This window comes from Littorina saxatilis, linkage group LG12, assembly GCF_037325665.1.
Source record: "Littorina saxatilis isolate snail1 linkage group LG12, US_GU_Lsax_2.0, whole genome shotgun sequence".
NCBI lineage: Eukaryota > Metazoa > Mollusca > Gastropoda > Littorinimorpha > Littorinidae > Littorina > Littorina saxatilis.
Window position 1 is genome coordinate 16,346,563 of NC_090256.1, and position 25,978 is coordinate 16,372,540.

At 43.5% G+C, this 25,978-nt stretch overlaps 2 protein-coding genes across 3 annotated transcripts in view; one reads left to right on the forward strand and one right to left on the reverse strand.

The window, feature by feature from the left end:
* The first annotated feature begins 19 nt into the window (after nt 1-19).
* LOC138981359 (probable tRNA(His) guanylyltransferase) lies at nt 20-17,184 on the forward strand. 2 transcript variants are annotated; one of them, XM_070354252.1, is made up of 7 exons: nt 20-156; nt 7,425-8,330; nt 13,585-13,761; nt 14,197-14,366; nt 15,106-15,194; nt 15,672-15,779; nt 16,325-17,184. In XM_070354252.1, the coding sequence occupies exons 2-7, from the start codon at nt 8,017-8,019 to the stop codon at nt 16,493-16,495; spliced, it is 1,029 nt and encodes a 342-aa protein (XP_070210353.1). In that variant the 5' UTR covers nt 20-156; nt 7,425-8,016; the 3' UTR covers nt 16,496-17,184. The 2 variants fall into 2 exon arrangements, with proteins under 2 accessions (XP_070210353.1, XP_070210354.1); XM_070354253.1 differs by lacking the exons at nt 20-156; nt 7,425-8,330 and adding an exon at nt 11,640-11,677.
* Nucleotides 17,185-17,282: 98 nt separating this feature from the next.
* The window catches only part of LOC138981362 (exocyst complex component 6B-like), a 57,693-nt gene continuing 48,997 nt past the window's right edge, over nt 17,283-25,978 (reverse strand). Inside the window, exons 21-23 of the mRNA XM_070354256.1 lie at nt 25,386-25,527; nt 22,961-23,147; nt 17,283-22,510 (exon numbers count right to left, since the gene is read on the reverse strand). Coding sequence (XP_070210357.1) covers nt 22,375-22,510; nt 22,961-23,147; nt 25,386-25,527 — 465 coding nt within the window. The 3' untranslated portion in view covers nt 17,283-22,374. The remainder of the gene's footprint in view (nt 22,511-22,960; nt 23,148-25,385; nt 25,528-25,978) is intronic.

The window sequence follows — 25,978 nt, forward strand, 5'->3', positions numbered from 1 at the left end:
CTTACCGGATGTTTATCGGTCTTTTAGCAGACGCACGCTTGTTCCATTCATTTCACATGCTTGCGTCAAATCGATTTCAGAAGAGGATCAACAATCGTTCTCATGTTAACGATGATCGCAGGCCAGACGAAGAAGTACGGTTCTTCAGAAGTTCAAGTAAGAAGTTTATTTTAGTTACTGCCGACAGAGTTTAAACTGGGGCCACGGTGATGTCGGTGCACCCTGCACAGTCTGTGAGAACATTAACATGTATCTCGATGTAAATGTTTTGTTCCTGCTCTATCATTGTGCCTGAGTCTCTCGATCTGCCGCACATTTCTTTTGGCATGTGGCGAATAGTGTGTGTGTGTGAGTGAGTGTGTGTGCGTGCGTATTTGTGTGTTCTTGTGAGCGGTGGTTTTTGGGTGTCTTCTTCTTCTTCTTCCATTTAACGCCCAGGGTCAACAATTGAGACTTAATGCCGTGTGAGATGGAATTTTTTTTTAACTTTATTCCAAGTCCCACGGGTATTTGATGGACATTTTTATCTATGCCTATACAATTTTGCCAGGAAAGACCCTTTTGTCAATCGTGGGATCTTTAACGTGCACACCCCAATGTAGTGTACACGAAGGGACCTCGGTTTTTCGTCTCATCCGAAAGACTAGCACTTGAACCCACCACCTAGGTTAGGAAAGGGGGGAGAAAATTGCGGCCTGACCCAGGCCTGAACACGCAACCTCTCGCTTCCGAGCGCAAGTGCGTTACCACTCGGCCACCCAGTCCTCGGTATAATGTCTTGTGTTTGTACACAGACATACACCCGGACATACACTACAAATACACACACTGAGTCTGACACGCGCACAAACACACACACACGCGGGCACACTAATTAGTTGTTCAAAACTATTCTATTCATCATATTTATATAATGATAGCATGATAAACCTCTCTTTTTGTTTAGTAGATTATTGAGTGTTTTAGGTCTAACAGGGGGGGTGTCAGTAATTCACGAAGGGGCTCCTGCTCCACACTGAGCCTGACAAGAATGGGTCCCTCGACGTACTACATACCTCTTATCAGTTTTCACAAAATGTTCTGATAAATCTGAACCAACGAAAATTTAGTTAATCTAACAGATATGACCATAATGTTTTTTGGGTGTGAAGGGTAAAAATGGGCATAACATTGCCATGAGCGCTCTAGGGTTTATGTGTTTGTGAGCAATATGCCCTCCGAATGCAGGAATTTTAAACCTAGTTTTCCGATCCTCTCAAGTTTTTAGGACCCCCGATACATAATGTTGGGGGTCTCTGGACCCTCTAGGAAGGGCGTTTTTGGGGAGCCCTGGAGCCTATTGTTGAACTGACCAACTTTTGATTACTAACATTTATTATTGTTTGACCTGCCTTCAGTGAGTCATATTTGGTCATTGGAACTGTTTCAGTCGTACACTGAATCTTGCTGGACGATGCTTGCTGATAGCAAATCTTTTTATATTTAGTCAAGTTTTGACTAAATATTTTAACATCGAGGGGGAATCGAAACGAGGGTCGTGGTGTATGTGCGTGTGTGCGTGTGTGTGTCTGTGTGTGTGTCTGTGTGTGTGTGTGTGTAGAGCGATTCAGACTAAACTACTGGACCGATCTTTATGAAATTTGACATGAGAGTTCCTGGGTATGAAATCCCCGAACGTTTTTTTCATTTTTTTGATAAATGTCTTTGATGACGTCATATCCGGCTTTTCGTGAAAGTTGAGGCGGCACTGTCACGCCCTCATTTTTCAACCAAATTGGTTGAAATTTTGGTCAAGTACTCTTCGACGAAGCCCGGGGTTCGGTATTGCATTTCAGCTTGGTGGCTTAAAAATTAATTAATGACTTTGGTCATTAAAAATCTGAAAATTGTAAAAAAAATTAAAAATTTATAAAACGATCCAAATTTACGTTTATCTTATTCTCCATCATTTGCTGATTCCAAAAACATATCAATATGTTATATTTGGATTAAAAACAAGCTCTGAAAATTAAATATATAAAAATTATTATCAAATTTTTTTTTTCGAAATCAATTTAAAAACACTTTCATCGTATTCCTTGTCGGTTCCTGATTCCAAAAATATATAGATATGATATGTTTGGATTAAAAACACGCTCAGAAAGTTAAAACGAAGAGAGGTACAGAAAAGCGTGCTATCCTTCTTAGCGCAACGAATACCCCGCTCTTCTTGTCAATTCCACGGGCACTGCCTTTGCCACGGGCGGTGGAATGACGATGCTACGAGTATACGGTCTTGCTGCGTTCAGTTTCATTCTGTGAGTTCGACAGCTACTTGACTAAATATTGTATTTTCGCCTTACGCGACTTGTTTTTTCTGCTTTTACCTCAGTAGACAATTTTCGGAAATAACTCCATCGGGTTTGTAGGGGTTGTGAAAGAGTAAATACCCTTGGCCTTGCTTTTCCTCTGAAAAATAACTTCACACGTGGTCCTGGCCGACACACCCCTCGCTAGTGATTGGCCCCTCCAATGTTTGTTAGAGTAAAAAGCAAGGGCATCACTCTTTTACAACCCATACAAACTCGACAGAGTTATTTTCAGAATTCCTCTATTGGATAACACTGCGCAGTCACCTCAATTCAATAACGCTGACAAGTAATACTCTCTTGCAGACTCTTGCTTATAAAGACTGGTGTTTGTGGGAAGTATGGAAAGTAGTTGTGAGCCTCCACCCTCCATTGTAACACTGAGTGTGAGGGTAGCCAGTATTTGCTGTGTCAGCATTATTCCAGGACAAGTGGGGCAGAAGAGCACACTTCAATCATCAACAGCCTTCAAAGACCTTGTTATAGTACCAATGGAATTTATTGAATAAACTTGTTTAAACCAAAGACCTTGTTAGCGCTTTGATTTTTGTCACCACTGTGTCAGGGTTCAGTCAAGCGTAGCATGTCAAACTGGTTGACACACCAACTCTCTGGCTAGGTGTTACTCTATATACACAGTGGCTACACACACTCACAGTGTACACAGATTTCTGTCCCTGTATACACTCCAACAATGATGAGATATGCCTTGTGACAAGGCATTCAAAACGTTATCAGGAATAATGCAAGTTATGTACAACCAGTCTCCTGACATCTGAGGAAACAATAAAAACCATACAAATTAATAAAAGACTTAATTATATCTTTGAGACATGCAACTACTGTACAACATATTTTGGTGACACCAATCATATGACAGGAAAAGATAGTTATGTGATACAGCGCCCCCCACCCCAAATGGAGGTAAATTTTAAGACTTTACAGACACTGACATTTGAGACTTCAGGGGGGGGGGGGGGGGGGCTGAAATTAGGAGGGGGGGGGGGGGGTGTGAGGGTCTTAGAAGGTCGAGTTCTACTGTCTTTCCCTGAAGGTGCTTCTAATTGTGAGAAAACGGAAAGGTGCAAAGATCTTCAATGGTTTAACAAAGCTACACACCAATGTTGAACATTGCTGACTTTGCAATAATGTGATTATGATCATTGCTTGTGGAGCACATGTTGAAGTATGGCATCAGTGTTTTCATTGAGCCCAAACTCTTTCTGTTCATACTAAAACAGACAAAAATAGAGAATACTACATGGCTTGCTATTCTGTTTATCCTACATACTGTACTCTCGTGTATTTTACTCAAAACGTCCCGCAGTCGAGGCGGCGAAATTGAAGACGTTCTTTTGGAACCTCGATCTCTTCCAAAGCCTCGTGGAATCTCTTACGTCAAAGCAAAGAAACGTCACTCTGGAAAGTGTATCGTGACGTGTTAGTTCTAAAAATCCATCGAGGGGAATTAGCGAGCGCAATTTTTTTCTGTAATGACGTTTGTCTCGGTGACTTTGGCATCATAAGCAGTGGAAAAAACAGGTTCCTGTCAGACTTGCTTGACATGACCTCATTTACATGATACACACACGTGTGGTTTGAACAAAATTGTTATCTTAAAAGTGGTCTCACCACCAGCTTCATAACCAGAGCTGGACTCCAAGTGTAACCTAGGCAAACGACAAGAAGAAGATGAGTGGTCTCTCTCACGTATGTAGGATAAACATTTTTTAGGAGCATCTGTGAACATGGGAGCTTTACGGTCTCTTTAACAAACATATCAACAACAGCTATCGATCATGCATGACATTAATCAGTTGGTTGTATTGGTATGTCAACCTGCTTAATGATGTTTGGTATCACAAACACCTAAGACTGTGTCAAATGACATTAAGGAAATAAGGCCTTAATTTGGAAATAAGGCCTTCTTTGTTGGAAATAAGGGCTTATTTCAAGAAATAAGGCCTTATTTTCTTAAGGCCTTATTTTTTTTATTTTTGACCCTTTGTGCCAAGGATAGTCTTTTACAGTTTTAGTCCTCAATGAGTCCTGTGAAGTAGCTATAGGGGAGGGGTGTTGGCCATAGACAAGTAAGATGTTGTTATCGTTTGCTCTTAGTCTGAGCCACAGGTGCCAGACGTCTGTCGTTGTGTCTCGGACTTACTTGGACGTAACGTACGTCACACGTAGACTGTTGACTACATAGTCATTTTGTGTGTGTATGTGCATGTGTGTGTGCATGTGTGTGTGTGCGTTTCTTTCAGTAAACAGAGTGCAAGTCTGTCAGTTATGGTTTTTTCTTATTGTTGTGTACAAGATGATAGTCATGGTGTGCATCTTTGTGAGTGCCAGACAAGAATCTCACTGGTTGTACGTTGTTTTTTGTTGTAACTTTTGGCATGTAAATCTGAAGCCATGGTTTTTTTTCATGGCTAATTTGGGTCATAACATTTATTTTTATTTATTTTATTTATTAGGTTGCTGTGTGTGAAAGACACAGTACGCAACATGCTTTATGGTTAATAGCCGGGTCTGAGATCAAGCAAAGGCAGTGCCCGCGTTTTCAGGCGTACTGCTGCCCTCTTTCGCTGAGTCGGGCATTTTAATTTGTAACGGTACTAGAACCTTTACGCGCCTTGTGCTCGTACACAATTGATGAAAGAAACATGACATTAGTGGCGCATTGAGGAAACGTGTTTTTTGAGACTGCGGACTAAACAGACAACGCTCCTCCCTTCCCCCCCCCCCCCCCCCAATCAGTCCCGATACATTAATTCGTATTATGTGTAATACCCACCTTGCAGTCATGCAGTCAGCTGTCAAAGTGTAATAGTCCTACACGCAGTGCTTGCATGGAATGTTGGAGAAGTCATTTAGCCATTATCAGATCATCTACTCTGCGTGAATAATGGCAGATACCTGTCTGTGGTCGTGGCATTGTCGTGTGCCTTTGGTAGCATGCATGCAGAGGTAGTCAGTTCCCTAAGTTCTGTGTCACTTCATGTTGTTGTGCTGTATGTATAGTGGTGTACCCCCCCCCCCCCCCCTCTCTCTTTTTCTCGCGTTAGTTCCGGATAGGTAAGTTGATTGAACGGTTGGATGTGTGTGTGGTATATTAGTAGTGTTATCTGGGGTTGCAAGGCATTAGAAAGGGAGGAATGTGATAGGTGTGTGTCAGGGAGAGACTCCTTATCTCACTCCACTGTCACAGAGGCGTACTGTATATAATTCAAGCTTGGAAAATAGCTGTAGGTTTGTACACTATAATAATGTCTTTTTCTTCATCTTCTCTATTTGTCTCTCTCTTTTGATGCCCGTCCTCATCTTCTTCGTGCTTTTCTCCCTCTCTCTCTTGATTGCTCCTCGCTCTCGATTATCCTCTTTTTTGTTTTACCTGTGTTTGTCATTTTCTTCTCTGTACATGATAACTGTTCCTGAGCTGAGCCACGGTGAGATAACGGCAAGAGTCGCCGAGGGAGACGATTGGAGGTTTCGAGGGGGGGGGGGGGGGTGGAGTAAGGGTGTGTGTGTGTGTGTGTGTATGTACATGTAGTATAGCGGAGCGACGTAATTATTCAGTAGTAAATGGTTTTATTGACACTTTAAAACCTTTTCAGGAGGAACTCCCATTGGTCTATAAACTAATGTGAAGTGCAGTGTTCAGTATCGCCTATGACACCGTATCATAAAGCCATGTCGCGCCATTCTATGGGCAGAGATCCAATTGTTAGAGGATATTGGGCGATTAAGTGTCGCCGCGGTACTAGGCGCAGTGGCTTGTGGAACTTGAAACAGGAACATGATGACTCTGCTTATTGTATTGATTGTGTTAAAGGGGCAGTGTTGTTCCTACTGGACTCATGCTATCTTATCTATTCGTTTGACAGCTCTGAAAGGTTCACGTCTTCTCCTGTGCAAAATGAGCTCAGAGTCATTTGTTGAGTCACCGCCCCCAGTAACAGAATTAAAACCTTTCATTCACAAATTCCCGTGCCTCAGTGTCAGTGGCTATAGCGTTATGATATTTTTCACAATGGTGTTTCGCACACATGACCCAGAATTAGACCTACTCGTGAAAGTCTAGTTTTTGCATGTTCCGTATATCTTTCAGAAGCGGCTAAGGCGGAATGATGACTGAACGAGCTTTCATTTTCTTCAGGGCGAAAGAAGATTGCACAGAGAACACCAAACACTCGATGTAAACACTCACTATTTCAACTTGCCGAAAAACTTTGCCGTCACTGGCTTAATTTTGGCATAGCTGCCAAACTTTGTCACGGTGGGATGTGGTCTGCCTATGACTGTTTCATCCGGTCTGTTTGTGGAAAATGACCTCAGTATGGATCCTGTGTTGACCAGACAAGCAGTAAAGCTTTACAGAGATCACGCTGTTGATACGAGTCTTGTTGTTCTATAGTGTGTTTCCTTAGCCATCGTACCGATGCTTGTTTTTGTCATCTGTGTGATCGGAGCTAATCCCTGCTTTTCAATCTTTATTACCTTATAGTCGCGGCTTTCCGTCAGTCAATAAGTCGCTGATTGTTTAGGACACAGCGGCAGCGTATTGTATTGACAGGCTGACCACCTGACCAACATTGCGCGCCGCGCCGTTAGGTCCGGTCAGATGCTTAGCGCGAGTTACGTCATGTACAGCGCCGGGTCGAATCGCTTGACAGGATTTTGCTTGCTACTGAGCTTGAGAAAAGGCGTGGTGGTGGGTGAGGGGTCATTACGTAGTAGTTTTTACAGTAATCAAAATATAAGGTATTTGAAAATGAATATGATGAAATTGTAGACTTCCGCACGCGAACATTCACATGGGGCATAGTTACCCTAGCGTTTGTGTGTGTGTGTGAGAGAGAGAGAGAGAGAGTTTTTACAGTAATCAAAATATAAGGTATTTGAACTTGAATATGATTTAACATAGTGTGTGTGTGTGTGTGTGTGTGTGTGTGAGAGAGAGAGAGAGAGAGAGAGAGAGAGAGAGAGAGAGAGAGAGAGAGAGAGAGAGAGAGAGTGGATTTTGCGCTGTATAAACGAACAGCCTGAATAAAACGTGTTATTTGTGTCATGCAGGCCGGTTGATGACTGTCTGGACGGGGCCAGTACCCGCCTTCCCTTCCTCGCTCCGTTTCACCCTTGCAACAATCGTCGTAGTCTATATGTGCCACCGGTGTCATTTGTACGACCACAATCCTGTCTTCGGCGCCGAGTAACTTGAAACAACAGACACAACTATCTACACCGCGGATCCCCTGATAGCAGGTCGTGACAAAACTAGAGTGTCAGACACAACGTTGCTACCAGTACCAGTTCTACAGTGTTGTGATATATACATTTACTCATACACAGCATTATGCTAAAGACAATACCCAGCTCCGTACGGTGAGATCGAACTGTCGCGGATCGCACGCATCGTTGAACAAGTCGTTCCTTCTCATTCAGTCATTGTCACTGTATTACAAGAAAGCTATTGTGTCCGAGAAGAACCGAGTTGAGCGCTTTGTGCTAAGGGTATCCAGGCAGAACCAACAGAAATTGCCTGCAGTGCAATTCATTGTCCAGAATCGTTTGATGTTGATCACATTATCGGGTTGTTGTGAGTTCATGGGCACACACAGGATCTGACAGAGGAGAAGAAACAGAAAACAAAGGGACAGCAATATTCATGGTGTTAGCTGCTACGCGAACTACTGTTTTTCGGCGTGGTTTTCAATCGTGGAGCTTGTACGCAGATACAGGCCTGCGTTTGAATGTAAAGACGTTTGGAACTTTGGATTTTCCTTCAGACTCTCCAAGGCGGGGTTGTGAACTGCACAGACGTTCTCCTGGCTGTACGAAGCGGACTGTCGGAAGGCAGATTCACAGCAGCAGCACAATGGCAAAAAGCAAGTTTGAGTACGTGCGACTGTTTGAGACAGAAGACCGGCTGATTCCTAACTGCTGGATTGTTGTTCGTATCGACGGCAAGGCGTTTCACAGGTATGTATTATAGATATATATGTGTGTGTGTGTGTGTGTGTGTGTGTGTGTGTGTGTGTGTGTGTGTGTGTGTGTGTGAGAGAGAGAGAGAGAGAGAGAGAGAGAGAGAGAGAGAGAGAGAGAGAGAGAGAGAGAGAGAGAGAGAGAGAGAGAGAGAATGAATCTGTCCGCATAGACGCGCGAGGTCGTGAATGTTGTATGTGTTCAAGTGGTGTGGTGCTTTGCTCATATGGTATGTTTAAACTGTTTGGAAATAAATACAGACATCATCTAGCGTATGCAAGTTGGGTGGAGGGGAAGGGGTAACAAAACAGGCTGTTTTCAGAATGATAGGGCCTACGTCTGCGTCAATGGGTGTCTATGCTTGTCGCTTCCTCTGCCTTTGTTTGACAGACTTTGAGACTTTGTTTGTGTGTGTGTTTAAATTTTTGTTTGTTTGACAGAGTTGAGCTTAGTGACAATCTGTGTATCAGGTAGTCATCAAGCAGCTGTGGCCCTTTGGTGTGGTCGTTGCGGGTACATGACATAAGCTCGAAAGACAAAAGCTCGAACGACAAAATCTCGAACGACAAATGCTCGAATGGACAAATGCTCGACGCGACAAAAGCTCGACGCGACATATGCTCGAACGACGAATGCTCGAATGGACAAATGCTCGACGCGACAAAAGCTCGACGCGACATATGCTCGAACGACAGATGCTCGAATGGACAAATGCTCGACGCGACAAAAGCTCGACGCGACATATGCTCGAACGACAAATGCTCGAATGGACAAATGCTCGACGCGACAAAAGCTCGACGCGACATATGCTCGAACGACAGATGCTCGAATGGACAAATGCTCGACGCGACAAAAGCTCGACGCGACATATGCTCGAACGACAGAAGCTCGACCGGACTGTAGAATGATGCTGTCAAAACTACTCTGATAACGTCATATCTGAAACTGTCACGGTTTCGAGCGACAAATTAACTAAATTTGTTTGATATCACGTGGTTGTGGTTGTGGTAGTTGTGGTTGTTGTTAGCACGCTGCTGGATTACACACACACACACACACACACACACACACACACACACACACACACACACACACACACACACACACACCATTACAACAAAAATATTCATCAATAACTTCATTTCATAATATATACTGGGTAAAATGCTAATGCATCTTATACATATGCATCTTATACGATTTTTCAAAGGCGATTTCTAGTAAAAATTATAAGGGGTAAAATGCAAAGGTATAAGACTGGTTAAACTACAAAGTAGCCATCAATACGCAGACTCGGTCCCTGTTGGTGTCATTCTTACACACACACACACACACACACACACACAGAGTCGTCAAGGACCGGATCATGAGTAGTAGGAAATGTTGTTGGCCATTCCGAAAAGGAACTCCATGAACAGACGCTCTGTGGTGCGCTCCGCGTACTGGCTGACCAGCCGTAGAATGCGATGCTCTTGTCGCTCGTTTTTCTTCCGGCGCTTCTTGCGTTGCTCTCCACAGCGGGTTGCGTGAATTGCCATGAGTCTGTGTGCGCTTTTTCTCCTTTCAGGAATTTGAGAAAGTCCCAGAGATTGGGATGATCTTTGCCAATGATAGACTGGACTCGGCGATGCTAGCCTTCTAGTGCATTTGTGGTTCTTGGTTCATGTTCAATCGTCCTTTCATGAACGCACCACATGGCTGGGTTGAACACAGGGTTTCTCCAAACGAGGCGAAGTGCCGCTTACCTGAACCTTTCCTGATAAACAGTCAATCCCGGGCCAAATCAAAATAATAACATTGACAAATCTAAACCCCGACACGATCTTCCCTCTCTCTCTCTCTCTCTCTCTCTCTGTCTCTCTCTCTCTCTCTCTCTCTCTCTCTCTCTCTCTCTCTCTCTCTCTCTCTCTCTCTCTTTTGCAGACAGATTTTAAAATAACACAGACAGGCAAAATAACACCGAGAACGACATTCGAGCTTTTATCGCGTCGAGCTTTTGTCGCGTCGAGCATTTGTCCATTCGAGCATTTGTCGTTCGAGCATATGTCGCGTCGAGCTTTTGTCGCGTCGAGCATTTGTCCATTCGAGCATTTGTCGTTCGAGCATATGTCGCGTCGAGCTTTTGTCGCGTCGAGCATTTGTCCATTCGAGCATCTGTCGTTCGAGCATATGTCGCGTCGAGCTTTTGTCGCGTCGAGCATTTGTCCATTCGAGCATCTGTCGTTCGAGCATATGTCGCGTCGAGCTTTTGTCGCGTCGAGCATTTGTCCATTCGAGCATTTGTCGTTCGAGATTTTGTCGTTCGAGCTTTTGTCGTTCGAGCTTATGTCGGACACCGGTCGTTGCTCAGATATTGCAAGTCAGCAAATCGTGAATTGATCTTGGCTAGCTTGTGCTGTGTATGACAAGCCGACCAGAGCAGGTGATAGGATTGTATTTGTTGATACTGGTATTACGCACGGTGACAGCTTTTACCTGTGTTTGGTACGAGCGGTGCGTGGATACATTGTAGGCCTATGTCCCATTAGAGTCCCTGGCTAATGCACTGTTTTGTGTAAGTTGTTGTGTTTACCTGTCCATGCGAGTATTGATATGCACTTTTGTTCCACGAAGATGGTCGAATTAGACAATCTGTTGCTTTGCTGCAAAAATGTCTTGGTTCATTCCCATAGTGTTCGCACACTTCACTGAGGTTTTAATCAATGCTATGTGTATGAACTACTTTGAAACTGAAACACAGGTGTGTGTGTGTGTGTGTGTGTGTGTGTGTGTGTGTGTGTGTGTGTTTGTGCTTGTGCATGCATTTAAACAATCTGCAAATGCCATGGTTTAGATTTAAATGAGGTGTGCACTCTTCCAATAAGTGGTGTGGATTGGACAATTTACCCGGATTAATAAGATACATGTAGCTCTGTCGTATGAGAGTCAGAGAATAAACAATACATCTGCATAAGGCACTGTTACAATCCTAAAGACCACAGACGAACAGGATACACGAAAGGCAGGAACTTGAGTGTAGCACTAAAAATCGTGTTGCTAGCTAGTCTGTGCGTAAATAAGATCAATCGAGTGGAATGCAATGACACACTGGCGTGCAATAGTTACCCGCAATTCAGCGCAGCTATTTATGAGGCTTTAGACAAGTCTCGAGTGGGTCGTTGTCGTCGAGTGTACAATGACAGGGGCCGCCATTCTTTGTCGTCAGCCAAATTGCTTTCCAGTCCTTGATCTTACTGTGTTTTACAGTGTTTTACTGGCAGATCAACCCCCCCCCCCCCCCCCCCGGGCCACTCAACCAAGCTGCCCCAATGCCCACCTCTGTCCGTTCCTTTTTTGATCTGCAGGTAATGACAAAACTTACTCGTAGCTAGTACACCTGACTGGGATTTAGACAACTGTGTTATGATACGCACGCACGTGTTGCCGGTGTGTACGCGCGTGCACGTGAGTGCGAAAGGTTCAAAGAGAGAGATCGAGATAGAAAGAGAGCGGGAGGCGGGGAGTGTGTGAGTGAGTAAAACAGTGGGAGAAGAGAGACCCGTGAATGGTTTTACTGTTGCATGTTGTGGACATTGTCAGTCAATGGGATGTATTTTATTGTGTGTGTTCAATCAGTCGCTGACGCTGCCCAACGTTTAGACACATTGACATATCATAGTTTTGTATCCTTATGTTCTGGTGATACTGGAATCTGTATTTGAATTTTAGCGGTCTTTGGAGACTGATCCAATGTAAACTCTTCTATTTGAACAACTTGCGTTTACAAGTTCGACAGACTGCCACACCTCTGTCACCGAATGCACGGTAAAGGTGCGTTTGCCGTTTTATCTGATGTAGAAGAAAACCAATACAATACAATACAATACAATAACTTTATTAATCTCTAAAAGAGAAATTGCATTGCTGAGCTTTTGTGTCCGTAATAAAACATACATAAAACATTCAAAAATAAACATCGTCGCGACCATAGTTTTGCTTGTAAAAATAACGTTTCTCCAAAAAAAATTTTCATTCATGAAATTGGGTTGAGGTCGTTCGTAGTGTTGGTAAGGCTGAATTCTATTGGGCATGATGCTGTCATGACACTGGATAGTCAGTTTTGGGATTACAACGCTTTAAGTACTAGATCAGATCTGGATCTACTATCTTCCTACGACCTACCTCTTCTCTCTTAGTCTCTGTGGAGATTTTGCATGCACGGAGTGATTTTTCTCAACTCCTGTCCTGTCATTCAAACAAAGTCAAAGGATCTCCCCAATTGATTTCACCATGTTTCTGTCCAACGAACTCACGTCCATCGATGGTACACACATTTCACGGCAACTGGTATAGCAGGGCAGGCTAGGACAGAGGTTTGCCACCAACAACTCAACAACATTTATGTTGAAGGGAAACGACTCCCAAATAAATCGCAAATGCCAAACGATCAACAGTTAATTCCCTTAGTAATTTTTTGGAAAGTACCGAAGATTTGTTCAGGTTATTACGTCATCTTTATACGGAAATATACGAAGTTTACCGGAAGAGACCGAAGAGTTTCGAACCTATTACGTCACCGTCGGTTTACCGAAGTTATGCGGACAGTTCCGGAAATAGGCGAAGATTTGCGGAATGTACCGAACACCATCTAAATGTTACGAATTTGTCCGGAAATGGCCGAAGGAGTGTCTATATTTCCGAAAGAATCCGGAAATTGCCGAACATTATGTGTGCATGGGACACTACTCATGCATATTCTTTTGGGTATCTATATACTGGGTTTTTCCCCTTTGACCGTCATCTTCATGATGAACAAGATCGTCTTGGTGACCGAGATCGTGTGACGAGCTCTTCTTATTTGAAGATCAGAATAAACCCTAATTGCAGACGACAATTTGAGAAGTGGTAGAAAATTGCGAGATACTATTCGCAAATAGATTTTGTCGAGATTTTCCTTAAACTGGTTTTGCGCGAAGTGCAGTTATTTTCTGTTTTAGTTATTTGGAAGTGTGTGGGTGTGCATGTGTGTGTATATAATATAATATATATTTGTGTGTGTGTGCATGTGTGTGTGTGTGCGATGTCAGTGTGTGTGTGTGTGTGTGTGTGTGTGTGTGTGTGTGTGTGCGTGCGGTGTGTGATCAGAAAGAGAGAGAGAGAGAGATTTTTGTGGTTTGTTTTTCATTAAACTGAGGAGTACAATTTTTAGCCTGACTTGTTGCTTTCAGCTGGTCATGAATGATGGGTGATGATGGCGTTTGCCGTGTTCCAGGTTTACAGACAGTCACCACTATATGAAGCCTAACGACGAGCGAGGCCTGAACCTAATGACACGTGCAGCACAAAACGTCATGGAAGACTTCAAGGACATCGTCATAGCGTACGGACAGAGTGATGAATTCAGCTTTGTCTTCCACAAAAACACCAACATATACAACAGGCGGGGAAGGTTCGTGTTTTGTGCCGCCTTCTGGTTAATTTGCTTTTGTGTGTGTGTCCGTGTGAATACGAATACGAATATACGAATACGAATAAACTTTATTGTCATGAAACGTAGTGTTTATAAGACACGGGAAGATAAATAACCAAATGATTACATTGTTTCTTTTTTTTGGAAGCAATTATCCCAATTTAGTTTGTACCTGTTTAATCTTGTAATTTAGTGTGTGTGTGTGTGTGTGTGTGTGTGTGTGTGTGTGTGTGTGTGTGTGTGTGTGTTTGTCTGTCTGTCTGTCTGTGTCTAATGTGTGCATGTCTGTCTGTCGGTCAGGCTGTTTGACACTTTTTTGTATGCCTAAAAAAAAATCAAGGTCTTGAAATGGAGGGTGGTGGGGATGGAACCACTGTATGTGTATGTGATGACATGGTGTGCGTGTGGTTGCAGCAAGATGATGACCAACGTGGTGAGCCTGTTCTCGTCGTCGTTCACCATGCTGTGGCCGCGCTACTTTAGCACACAGGACCTGCAGTACGCTCCCACCTTTGACGCCCGTGTCGTGCTCTACCCCTCCGACCAGAACCTCAAAGACTACCTCAGCTGGAGACAGGCAGACTGTAAGGCTGTGTGTGTGTGTGTGTGTGTGTGCAACAAAAAGAGGAGCATACCTTCTCCATTCGTTCTTTCATGGCAGTATAGTGGTGACAAATGCAGAATAACAGCACATTTAATACAGTGTCCTAAATTGATTTTCTGAGGTGTATGCATATAAGTAAGCACGTGTAGTACATTTGTTTGGCCTATAAACTTGCTACTTTGTGGACAGTTTGTGCATAAGCTGAAGTTCTTGTACACCAAATATGAGGTTATTAGATCTTCTTCTTCTTTGTTCATGGGCTTAGACTCCCACGTTCACTCATGTTTTTAGCACGAGTGGATTGTTACGTGTATGACGGTTTTTAGCCCGCCATTCAGGCAGCATACGCCGATTTTGGGGAAGGCATGCTGGGTATTTTCGTGTTTTTATAACCCACCGAACTCTGACATGGATTACAGGATCTTTTCCATGCGCACTTGGTCTTGTGCTTGCGTGTACGCACGAAGGGGGTTAAGTCACTAGCAGGTCTGCACATAAGTTGACCTGGGAGATCGGATAAATCTCCACTCTTAACCCACCAGGCGTCAGCGACCGGGATTCGAACTCACGACCTCCTGATTAGGAGGCCGACGTCTTACCACCACGCCACTGCGCCCGTCATTATTAGGTCAAAAGATGGAGAAACTATAAACATTTTTATGGGCTGCATTTTGGGGGGTCACCCTGTATTCTACATGTAGCACGGTATTGTGTTGCAGGTCACATTAACAACCTGTACAACACCTGTTTCTGGAAGCTGGTACAGGAGAGGGGACACACGCCGGCACAGGCACAGGAAAGGCTCAAGGTCAGGGGTTACCTTTCAGCTGACAAACTAGAGTCAAACATACAACACCATGTTGAGAAAAAGGGTTAGCTTTAATCACTGAGGCGTTTAACAGACAGTGCAAATAACAACATAGCATAGGACATTGGCAAGAGACTGTTCTTTAGACAGACAGTGCAAATAACAACATAGCATAGGACATTGGCAAGAGACTGTTCTGTAGTTTGTCCTGATGTCTTGATGATATCTTCATCTTTTACCAGGACTTGAATCAAATTTGATTTATAAGTGATTTTTTCGCTTCAGCGTTATTGTTTTTTTTCCCAGTTGTTTAGAAATGGATTTTGATGGCTATGTTTTTCCGTTTCTTGTGGGCTGTTCTGGTACAAAGGTTCATTTTCTTTTGATTTTTATTTGACAATTTTAAGCTTTTTTATCAAACTTTTCCCAGTATTTTAAAGGTGCACACATTGGTTGTAGGCAATGTTTTGTTGACAGGGCACTTTATCCAGTGACAAGAATGAGCTCCTGTATTCTGACTTCAAAATCAACTACAACAACCTACCTGAGCTGTTCCGGAAAGGAACCATCCTTATACGATGCAAGGTAATGAAAAGATGTTACATGTACTTTTCTTTAGAGACTTGTACAAAGTACTGTGACTTTTATATCTTGTGTGTTGAAATATGCAAGACCGTAGGTGAGTGAATGCTTGCTGCAGGCTCTTCACACGGTCTGATGCATCTCTTCATCTTTCTTTTCTAGTCCAGCATGCATGGCTTGTACGTGACATGGCAGTCATTTTTCAACGGCTTTCTCCAATCTTTAAGGGGTTGGACCTAGCACCCACACTTTCCGTACAAAGAATACACCTCGATTGCCACGGGAATGTTTGTGCATTATGATACAGTTTTTGTTTGTTGCTTGTCTTTAGGAGGTTCAATCGGCCTGAAGAGTAAATGCAATAATTGTCGGTTATTGGATGATATGAAACATCAGCAGTTGACATAAATTAAGAATCCCTATTATGGTTTTCTTATTATGGCAAAGGTGAGTCTTGAAACGTTTGCTTTTTGTGTTGTGAGGAGGGAGGGTGGTACGTGTGGCGCAGGTGAGTCGTTTAAACGTTTTGTTTTTTTGCGTTTTATTAGGAGGGAGTGTCTGGAGACACGAAACCAACGACAGACGGCCGTCAGATGACGCTGGTGGGAAACCACGTGCACACCAAGGCGCGACCCTCCACCGTGGTGCTGCACACCGACCTCATCGGCAAGCAGTTCTGGGAGGACAATCTTGACATACTGGGGCCCAGACCCAAGTGATTTATAGTCTCAACATCTGTATGTTTGGGGGAACTGCGTGTGTGCTGAGTTTGGGATCGGGAATGTACATTGTGTTTAACGTTTGTGTGGAGTGAAAGAATGAATTGTATGCAATGTGAGTGAAAGAGAGAAAGGAGCTTTGTGTATGTGGCAGGAAGGCGTGATTACTACTGTGAGAATGTGTACGTGGTAGAGAGAGAAAGATCGACATATTCTGAGGGTGATCTGGTCCATGAAAAAGGGCTCTTGCCTTTTTCTGATAGGCTTACTTGATCTGATTCCATGTAAATGCCTTTTTTTCTGGACTGGGTGATGTAATTTGAAATGTACAGAATAGTAATATGGTAGAGGTCAGCTATGCAAGAAGTTTTTTTTTAGTGCAGGGCTTCCTACTCATGAGAGTGCTTTATCTCTTGAAAAAAAATGCAGTAAAATAATGAAGGAAACCACTTGACCAAGCACAGGAATGAAAAATTAGCCTTTCTTGGACTCTGCATGAAATCTTCTCACTGGAACCATGCACTGTAGCACGTTGATCTGGAAGCTTGAAAAGGTTTAAAGTACCACTACATTTTGATATAAACAAAAAATTATTGTTTTGTGATTCTGTTTTTGTGATTCTGGTTCAAATTACAGAACTTGAAATTAGTCTTCTGATTGTGAATAAAGAATTACAAGAAAAAAGGACAGTGACTCTTTTAACTCTTGTTCTTTTCATATTTTTGTTGGAATGATTTAGCACTATTCTGCTGTTCACACACACACACACACACACACACACACAGTCTCAGTGCTCTGGGAACTTTATTCTCAACGCAGTGACTCAAGGACTGACTTGGTGGTAGTCACAGTATCACCGCAATGCCAACCTGGAATCATCAACTCCCCAAACGACCAAACTGATTATGAATAACATGATTATGGCATGAAAACAAACTGGTAGTCTTCTCATCAAGTCTTGCAATATGCGTAAACTGTAGTAAGCATAATGAATGTGACCAAAACATGCTAATGACGTCGTGTGGTACAATGAATTGTACGAATGGGTCACACTGCTCAATGTCACCGTGGAGTCGGTGTTACATGTAGAAACAAGTACACACAGTGTTTTACCCATCAAACCCATAGCAAGAAGTAAAGGTATGCATTTCTGATGCATATGAAATGTATTGAGAATCTACAACAAAAGTTATGTTTAACAGAAGAAGCAGAAGTCAAAGTAGCAGTGTATTATGGTCATTTAATTAGCACTGGCACGTATGACCTTAAAACAGGCCAGAGATAAGCCATAAACCAACATTTTATCTGTTGTCATCAACACGCAGCTATGCTGTAAAAGTACATGTATGCATGTATTAAAACCTTCTGATTTTGAACTCCATACCCTTTTGAGTCCTTGCGTTTTTCACATTCTCACCTACCTGTACATTTAACTTCAGTTTTTTGTTACTCTCTTCTTTTCAAAACTTGTTTTTTCTTAGTTCTCTGAGGGTTTTTATCAGCCCCCCCAAAAACACAAAGGCAACATTTCAAGATGAGAAGCAAATATAAACCCTGAGCACCAACTGTGGACCTTGACCTTTCCAGCCAGACAATGACCTTTCCAGCCAGACCATGACCTTTCCAGCCAGACAATGACCTTTACAGGCTGACCATGACCTTTACAGCCAGACAATGACCTTTACAGCCAGACCATGAACTTTACAGCCAGACAATGCCATTTACAGCCACACAGGCCTCTCCCATGTGACTGTTACAATATGTTACACTGCAATACAGTATCTTCCTTATGTATTACCTGCATTTGAATCAATCTTTCTTTATTTGGTGTTTAACGTCGTTTTCAACCACGAAGGTTATATCGCGACGGGGAAAGAGGGGGGGGGGGGGGGGGGGGGGGGGGGAGATGGGATAGAGCCACTTGTTAATTGTTTCTTGTTCACAAAAGCACAAATAAAAAAATTGCTCCAGGGGCTTGCAACGTAGTACAATATATGACCTTGCTGGGAGAATGCAAGTTTCCAGTACAAAGGACTTAACACTTCTTACATACTGCTTGACTAAAATCATTACAAACATTGACTATATTCTATACAAGAAACACTTAACAAGGGTAAAAGGAGAAACAGAATCGGTTAGTCGCCTCTTACGACAAGCTGGGGAGCATCGGGTAAATTCTTCCCCCTAACCCGCGGGGGGTTTGAATCAATCAGTCATGTTAACATTATCACTCTCTGGATAACAGAGATGTGAATTAAACAGTATCAGCATAATAATACCATTTGACGTTGCTAGGTACACGGTAATATAAGTCTGAATAATAAATCATGGCTTATCATACACACATAAAGATGTTGATCATAAGTTTTACACTAGTTTCATTCTTACCAAAGCTAGCAAACACACAAAAAACACACTTAACTTTGAACCTAACATTTTAAAACAATACATTTGTTTTCAACTTATAAGTCTAACAGCATTGCACAAAATGTCTTCTTCACTTGATTAAAATGAGGACCACCCTGAGGGTTCTCCGCACAAAGTATTTCTACACTTTCCCATCTGTCTCATTTAGACCATAGTCATGACATCAACAGCTTTAAATATGTGGAGTCTGTTTCTTTTTTTCTTCTCAAAGATATATATTCCAATAATCAAACAATAAAGAGATACGCCTTTTGACTGAACGTAAATGAAGCACTAAACTTCTGACATAATTATGTTAGCACCCCCCTTCCAAACCCTACTCATTTTGTTGAAAGTGAACTATGGTGGGTTAGCTAAGAGTGTACAGTGCTGAAAAAGCACGAGCTAAACAGGACGCTCTACTGCATGTACACCTGAAGCCTGGTGAGAGAACGAAGCAATGTACACAAGAGACGCAGTGGTTGGAGTCAAGTTGGAGTATTGGATATCACAGCTGATCAATGCAAAGGAACGCGGTTGTTTCACACAGAACTTGCACCCTTTTCCAAAACGCAGACCGAGGTGGATGAGAAAGTTACCAACCGGGTGGTAGTCAGCCGCGGTGTTGGATTGATTGAAATTGAGATTTGGTGTGATTTTCACGAATCAGACCGCACGGTTTGTTATCCCCCGTTTGGGTTTCACCCACTTTGGCTTTGTGTACCTCTGCCCTGTACAATCCCACCTTGTACACTACATCACTTGTTACTGCAGCACCTTGTACACTACATCACTTGTTACTGCAGCACCTTGTACACTACATCACTTGTTACTGCAGCACCTTGTACACTACATCACTTGTTACTGCAGCACCTTGTACACTACATCACTTGTTACTGCAGCACCTGTGTTCCCTCCTACCTCACTATAAGAACAGCCACATTCACACTCTGACACAAACTGGAGCAGCTATCACCCACTGGAGCGGCTATCACCCACTGGAGCGGCTATCGCTCACTGTCAAGCAGACAATAACACTAGCAAGCTAACTGCTCACCAATTCTACATGTGCAAGTGAGTTAAAACAAAGTGACTAGTACATGTACATCCAAGCTATGTACAACTGACGTTGGAAGATAAATCTCAGTAAACAAAGCAAAGCAAAGCAACTGTACACTGATTCAACAAAAAATAAACTTTGTACATCTCTGGAACATTTTTCTTTAAATAAAACAACTCATCTGTACACTTAAAATCTTGTTCAGTACAACAAACAAATGGAGGGAAAGCTCACACTCTCTGTACACACACACACACACACGCACACACCACGTTTGCCACATCCACCAAAAACAATGTCAACAAAAAGAGACGTAGCCACCATTCCTCTGCAACAGATGTCAAACTTTTTAGGGAGAAAACAAGAAATGTTAATACATACAAGCTAATTTATGCAACTAGCCCTGGCAGCTCCAAAACAACTTGGTAAGACAGAATGAAATGGATACAATATCAATACATGTTGCATGTGTGTGGCTGTGAATGTGAAAGTTTTCCCTTGCCTCTTGTTCAGCTTATAATGAAGCTGCTTAGATTCCCCAAAGCAGGCTCATACTTTTTAATTGTTTTTACAAAACATTGTCAAAAACGAAAACACTGTTTGAACAAAGTAGTCACTGAAAGTAAACGTAACAGAAACTAGAAGTCATGAATTTCAATGTGGAATCCAGGTTTTGACAAACTAGTCTTCTGCATGAGCACACACAGAGCGTTAAGCTGGTAGATGTAGATCCTTGCAGGATCAGTTCTTTGAGGAATCAACCAAGCAAAAGTGTGAGTGTGCCAAGCCTGGCCTGACTTGATTATACAATGAGGTATGTGCATACATGTGTAAAGTTAAGTTCAAAAGCTACAATTTTAAAATGTTCTTGTTTGGTGGGTATGTTCTACTTGGTAACAAACGTGTGCGAGTAACACTGTGATATAAAAAGTGAGAAGTGTGAAAACAATCAAAAGAAAAGCAAAGGAGAGGAGTGTCGGGGAAGAGCCACACTAAAAGGGCCAAGCCAGAAGACCACCTGCAGCTGAAGCCAGCTCTGTTGATGCCCACCCTCATCAATATCACTACCGGTCACATCACTTCTCTGGCAAAACCCTGGCTATAACTTGTCTGACAAAATACACATTCTCCTCTGGTGCTGGCATCCATTCGCAAATGTTCACAGTTACAACATCACTAACATCAGCAGTCTGACTCATATAAGCAAAGAATTATGGCGCATAGCAACAGTTTTATTTGATCCACGTGGTTTGTTGTCTGCCCTCTACGCACTGGAAAGGATCCATTCTACACGCTAGCATGGATCCATTCTACAGCTGTAAAGAATCCATTGTACATGCTGGAAAGAATCCATTGTACACGCCAGAAAGAATCCATTCTACACGCTAGAAAGAATCCATTGTACACGCTGGAAAGGATCCATTCTACACGCTGGAAAGGATCCATTCTACACGCTGGAAAGGATCCATTCTACATGCCAGAAAGGACCTATTCTACACACTGGAAAAAATCCATTGTACACGCTGGAAAGAATCTATTCTACACGCTGGAAAGGATCCATTGTACACACTGGAAAGGATCCATTCTACACTCTGGAAAGGGTCCATTCTACACTCTGGAAAGGGTCCATTGTACACTCTGGAAAGAATCCATTCTACACGCTGGAAAGAATCCATTCTACACGCTGGAAAGGATCCATTGTACACACTGGAAAGGATCCATTGTACACACTGGAAAGGATCCATTCTACACGCTGGAAAGGATCCATTGTACACACTGGAAAGGATCCATTGTACACGCTGGAAAGAACCCAGTCTACACGCTGGGAAGAATTCATTCTACACGCTGGAAAGAAACCATTCCATGCACTGGAAAGAATCCATTCTACACGCTGGAAAAGATTCATTCTACAATCAATTCTTATCACTGGAAATAATCCATTCTGAAGCTGGAAATGATCCATTCGACAGCATTGTTTTTCTCTAGGCTGCCATTCAGGGGGAAAACACTACCGTCTCTTTACTGAAGTGTGTAGATATTCGGAAACTCTCACAACACACAATGTCTGCAGCCTGACATGAACGTTGTGTGGTAAGTAGCTCCATGACAGGAAGCAGGTCCAGTTTGGTGTGAAACCTGTATCATCTTTAGAACCACATATCCCAATGTGTACGTTCCCCCTTCCAACAGACATGAAGCCATAATATTTGTTTTAATGATGCGACACAGGGTGTTAGTTGTCCCTGGCTCTGTGTGAAGCCATAATATTAATTTGTTTGAATCAAGCGACACATGGTGTTAGCTGTCCCTGGCTGTGCGTGTCTCCAGACCCTGGCTGTGTGTGAAGCCATAATATTAATTTGTTTGAATCAAGCGACACATGGTGTTAGCTGTCCCTGGCTGTGCGAGTCTCTCAGCCCTGGGGTGTGGTGCCGTTCTCCAGACCCCGCAGCTGTTTGAGGACCGTGTCCACCAGCTTCTTCTTGTCGCGCTCGTTCTTCTTCAGCGACGTGAACAGGTTGTTCTTCTTCTTGTCTGCGTTGTTCAGTCTGCACAGACAGGCAAGATGGCTATACAGGGCGGCTTCTCAGGGAAATGTTACTATGTGGTACAAGTCAGAAATGACATGATATGCTCTTTTTTTTTATGAAACACAAACCATTAGGTGACATGCTTCGCAAAGCTTGCTGTCGTGAAATATTATGAACATCATGTATCGCCTCTCAGAATTCAACGTATTCTCAAACAGCAAACCAGCCGAGTAGTGTATTACGATACCCCTTAAACCTTTTGCGTTCTTCTCATATCACACCTTTTAATACTCAAACCCACCCCCCACACTCCCTCCGCCCCCCCCCCCCCCAACACTATTACCATGTACCCCTCTAACTCCCTCAGTCCAATATTTGTCAGCTTATCCTTTCTCTTTCACAGATGGTCTCATCTTATTTTGATGATAAACATATTCCCCCCTCCCCCCCTCTCCTCCCATGACATACTTTTCCAGGAGGCTGACGGCGGTGTGTCTGTGCACGCGGAGGTAGCGGGCCTGCTGCTTGCCGAAGTCGGCCAGGTAGACGGACCAGTCCCAGTTGATGAAGAGATCCAGCAGCTGCCGCAGGTCACAGAAAGCCATCTGCAGCGTGCCGTCGTTTGACCCCGGCACCGGCTCCGACTCTGCAAACTCTGCAAGGCAGGAAAACATTGTGTTGGTTGTGGTGTAGCACTTGGCAATCTCTGAACACCAGCAAAAACAGTGTGTTGGTTGTGGTTTGGTACTCCTCTGAACACCAGCAAAAACAGTGTGTTGGTTGTGGTTTGGTACTCCTCAAAGTCTTAAGGCAAAAACGGTTTATGCTACAGAGTGTGCATGTCAGAAAGTGTTTATGCCACATTGTGTGCATGGTTAGAATAAGGCTGTATCTACTTCAGCACACTAGTGATTGAAGGATAGGTGGTTCATGCCACATTGTGTGCATGGTTAGAATAAGGCTGTATCTACTTCAGCACGCTAGTGATTGAAGGATAGGTGGTTCATGCCACATTGTGTGCATGGTTAGAATAAGGCTGTATCTACTTCAGCACGCTAGTGATTGAAGGATAGGTGGTTCATGCCACATTGTGTGCATGGTTAGAATAAGGCTGTATCTACTTCAGCACGCTATTGATTGAAGGATAGGTGGTTCATGCCACATTGTGTGCATGGTTAGAATAAGGCTGTATCTACTTCAGCACACTAGTGATTGAAGGATAGGTGGTTCATGCCACATTGTGTGCATGGTTAGAATAAGGCTGTATCTACTTCAGCACGCTAGTGATTGAAGGATAGGTGGTTCATGCTACAGGGTTGGGCTGAACTAAGGCTGTGCCTGTACCAAGTTTAATACTATGCAAAGTGTGAAGGCGGACATAGCTTTAGCTAAAGGTTGTCAACAAATTGTGAAGCTGGCTGCACTGAACTTTCAGCAAAAAGACTTCACGATGTCGACTTCAAGCTCAATGAAGGATAGCCTTGTGTCATGGAATGGGCTCCCTCATCAAAGGTTCCCCACACTACCACACCATGACACAGTCAGACTCACGTTCACACTGCATGATGTCCCCACACTAACCACACCATGACACAGACTCACGTTCACACTGTATGATGTCCCCACACTAACCACACCATGACACAGTCAGACTCACGTTCACACTGCATGATGTCCCCACACTAACCACACCATGACACAGTCAGACTCACGTTCACACTGCATGATGTCCCCACACTAACCACACCATGACACAGACTCACGTTCACACTGCATGATGTCCCCACACTAACCACACCACGACACAGTCAGACTCACGTTCACACTGTATGATGTCCCCACACTAACCACACCACGACACAGACTCACGTTCACACTGCATGATGTCCCCACACTAACCACACCATGACACAGTCAGACTCACGTTCACACTGTATGATGTCCCCACACTAACCACACCATGACACAGTCAGACTCACGTTCACACTGTATGATGTCCCCACACTAACCACACCATGACACAGTCAGACTCACGTTCACACTGCATGATGTCCCCACACTAACCACACCACGACACAGACTCACGTTAACACTGCATGATGTCCCCACACTAACCACACCATGACACAGTCAGACTCACGTTCACACTGCATGATGTCCCCACACTAACCACACCACGACACAGACTCACGTTCACACTGTATGATGTCCCCACACTAACCACACCATGACACAGTCAGACTCACGTTCACACTGTATGATGTCCCCACACTAACCACACCATGACACAGTCAGACTCACGTTCACACTGTATGATGTCCCCACACTAACCACACCATGACACAGTCAGACTCACGTTCACACTGCATGATGTCCCCACACTAACCACACCATGACACAGTCAGACTCACGTTCACACTGCATGATGTCCCCACACTAACCACACCATGACACAGTCAGACTCACGTTCACACTGTATGATGTCCCCACACTAACCACACCACGACACAGTCAGACTCACGTTCACACTGCATGATGTCCCCACACTAACCACATCATGACACAGTCAGACTCACGTTCACACTGTATGATGTCCCCACACTAACCACACCATGACAGTCAGACTCACGTTCACACTGCATGATGTCCCCACACTAACCACACCATGACACAGTCAGACTCACGTTCACACTGTATGATGTCCCCACACTAACCACACCATGACACAGTCAGACTCACGTTCACACTGCATGATGTCCCCACACTAACCACACGACACAGACTCACGTTCACACTGTATGATGTCCCCACACTAACCACACCACGACACAGACTCACATTCACAGTGTATGATGTCCCCACACTAACCACATCATGACACAGTCAGACTCACGTTCACACTGCATGATGTCCAGGTTGAACTGCTGCAGGGCGCCGATGGTCAGCTGGCGGATGTCGTTGTCCAGCAGGAAAGCCATCAAGCGTGATGCGATGTGCTGACACGCCGACATGCACGCTGTCTTGGCAACCTTGTCCTGCACATTAAGTCAAGCGTGTCAACACAACCAGGTATCGGCAACGTTTCGTGTCAGGGGCGGGCACAGTGTGGATCCAACAACCTCGCAGAACGCAATATTTACATACTTGCAATATGTACACACTTACAATACTTACACACTTGCAATATGTACACACTTGCAATATGTACACACTTGCAATATTTACACACTTGTAATATTTACACACTTGCAATATTTACACAATCGCATCTTCTTGAGGAGAGCAAAATGACCCAATGGTTTCTTATTGATTTATCAACCATCATCACCACTCAAGCAGCAAAATTATCAAACAAGACAACTATTGATCAACACATGACAGGCCAAACCATAAACTGATATCCTCATTCAACTCTAAGTCAGAGGGCTGAAGAATAAAAATATACTACCCAATCTGAATAAAAGAGATCAGCAACATATGTCTTCT

What these genes read in the sequence shown, in the direction of transcription:
- LOC138981359 (XM_070354252.1), top strand. Translation starts at nt 8,017, where the DNA reads ATGGTGTTAGCTGCTACGCGAACTACTGTTTTTCGGCGTGGTTTTCAA. An exon ending in GACGGCAAGGCGTTTCACAG is followed by an intron (nt 8,331 to 13,584) that starts GTATGTATTATA and finishes GCCGTGTTCCAG; the next exon opens with GTTTACAGACAGTCACCACT. An exon ending in AGGCACAGGAAAGGCTCAAG is followed by an intron (nt 15,195 to 15,671) that starts GTCAGGGGTTAC and finishes TTTTGTTGACAG; the next exon opens with GGCACTTTATCCAGTGACAA.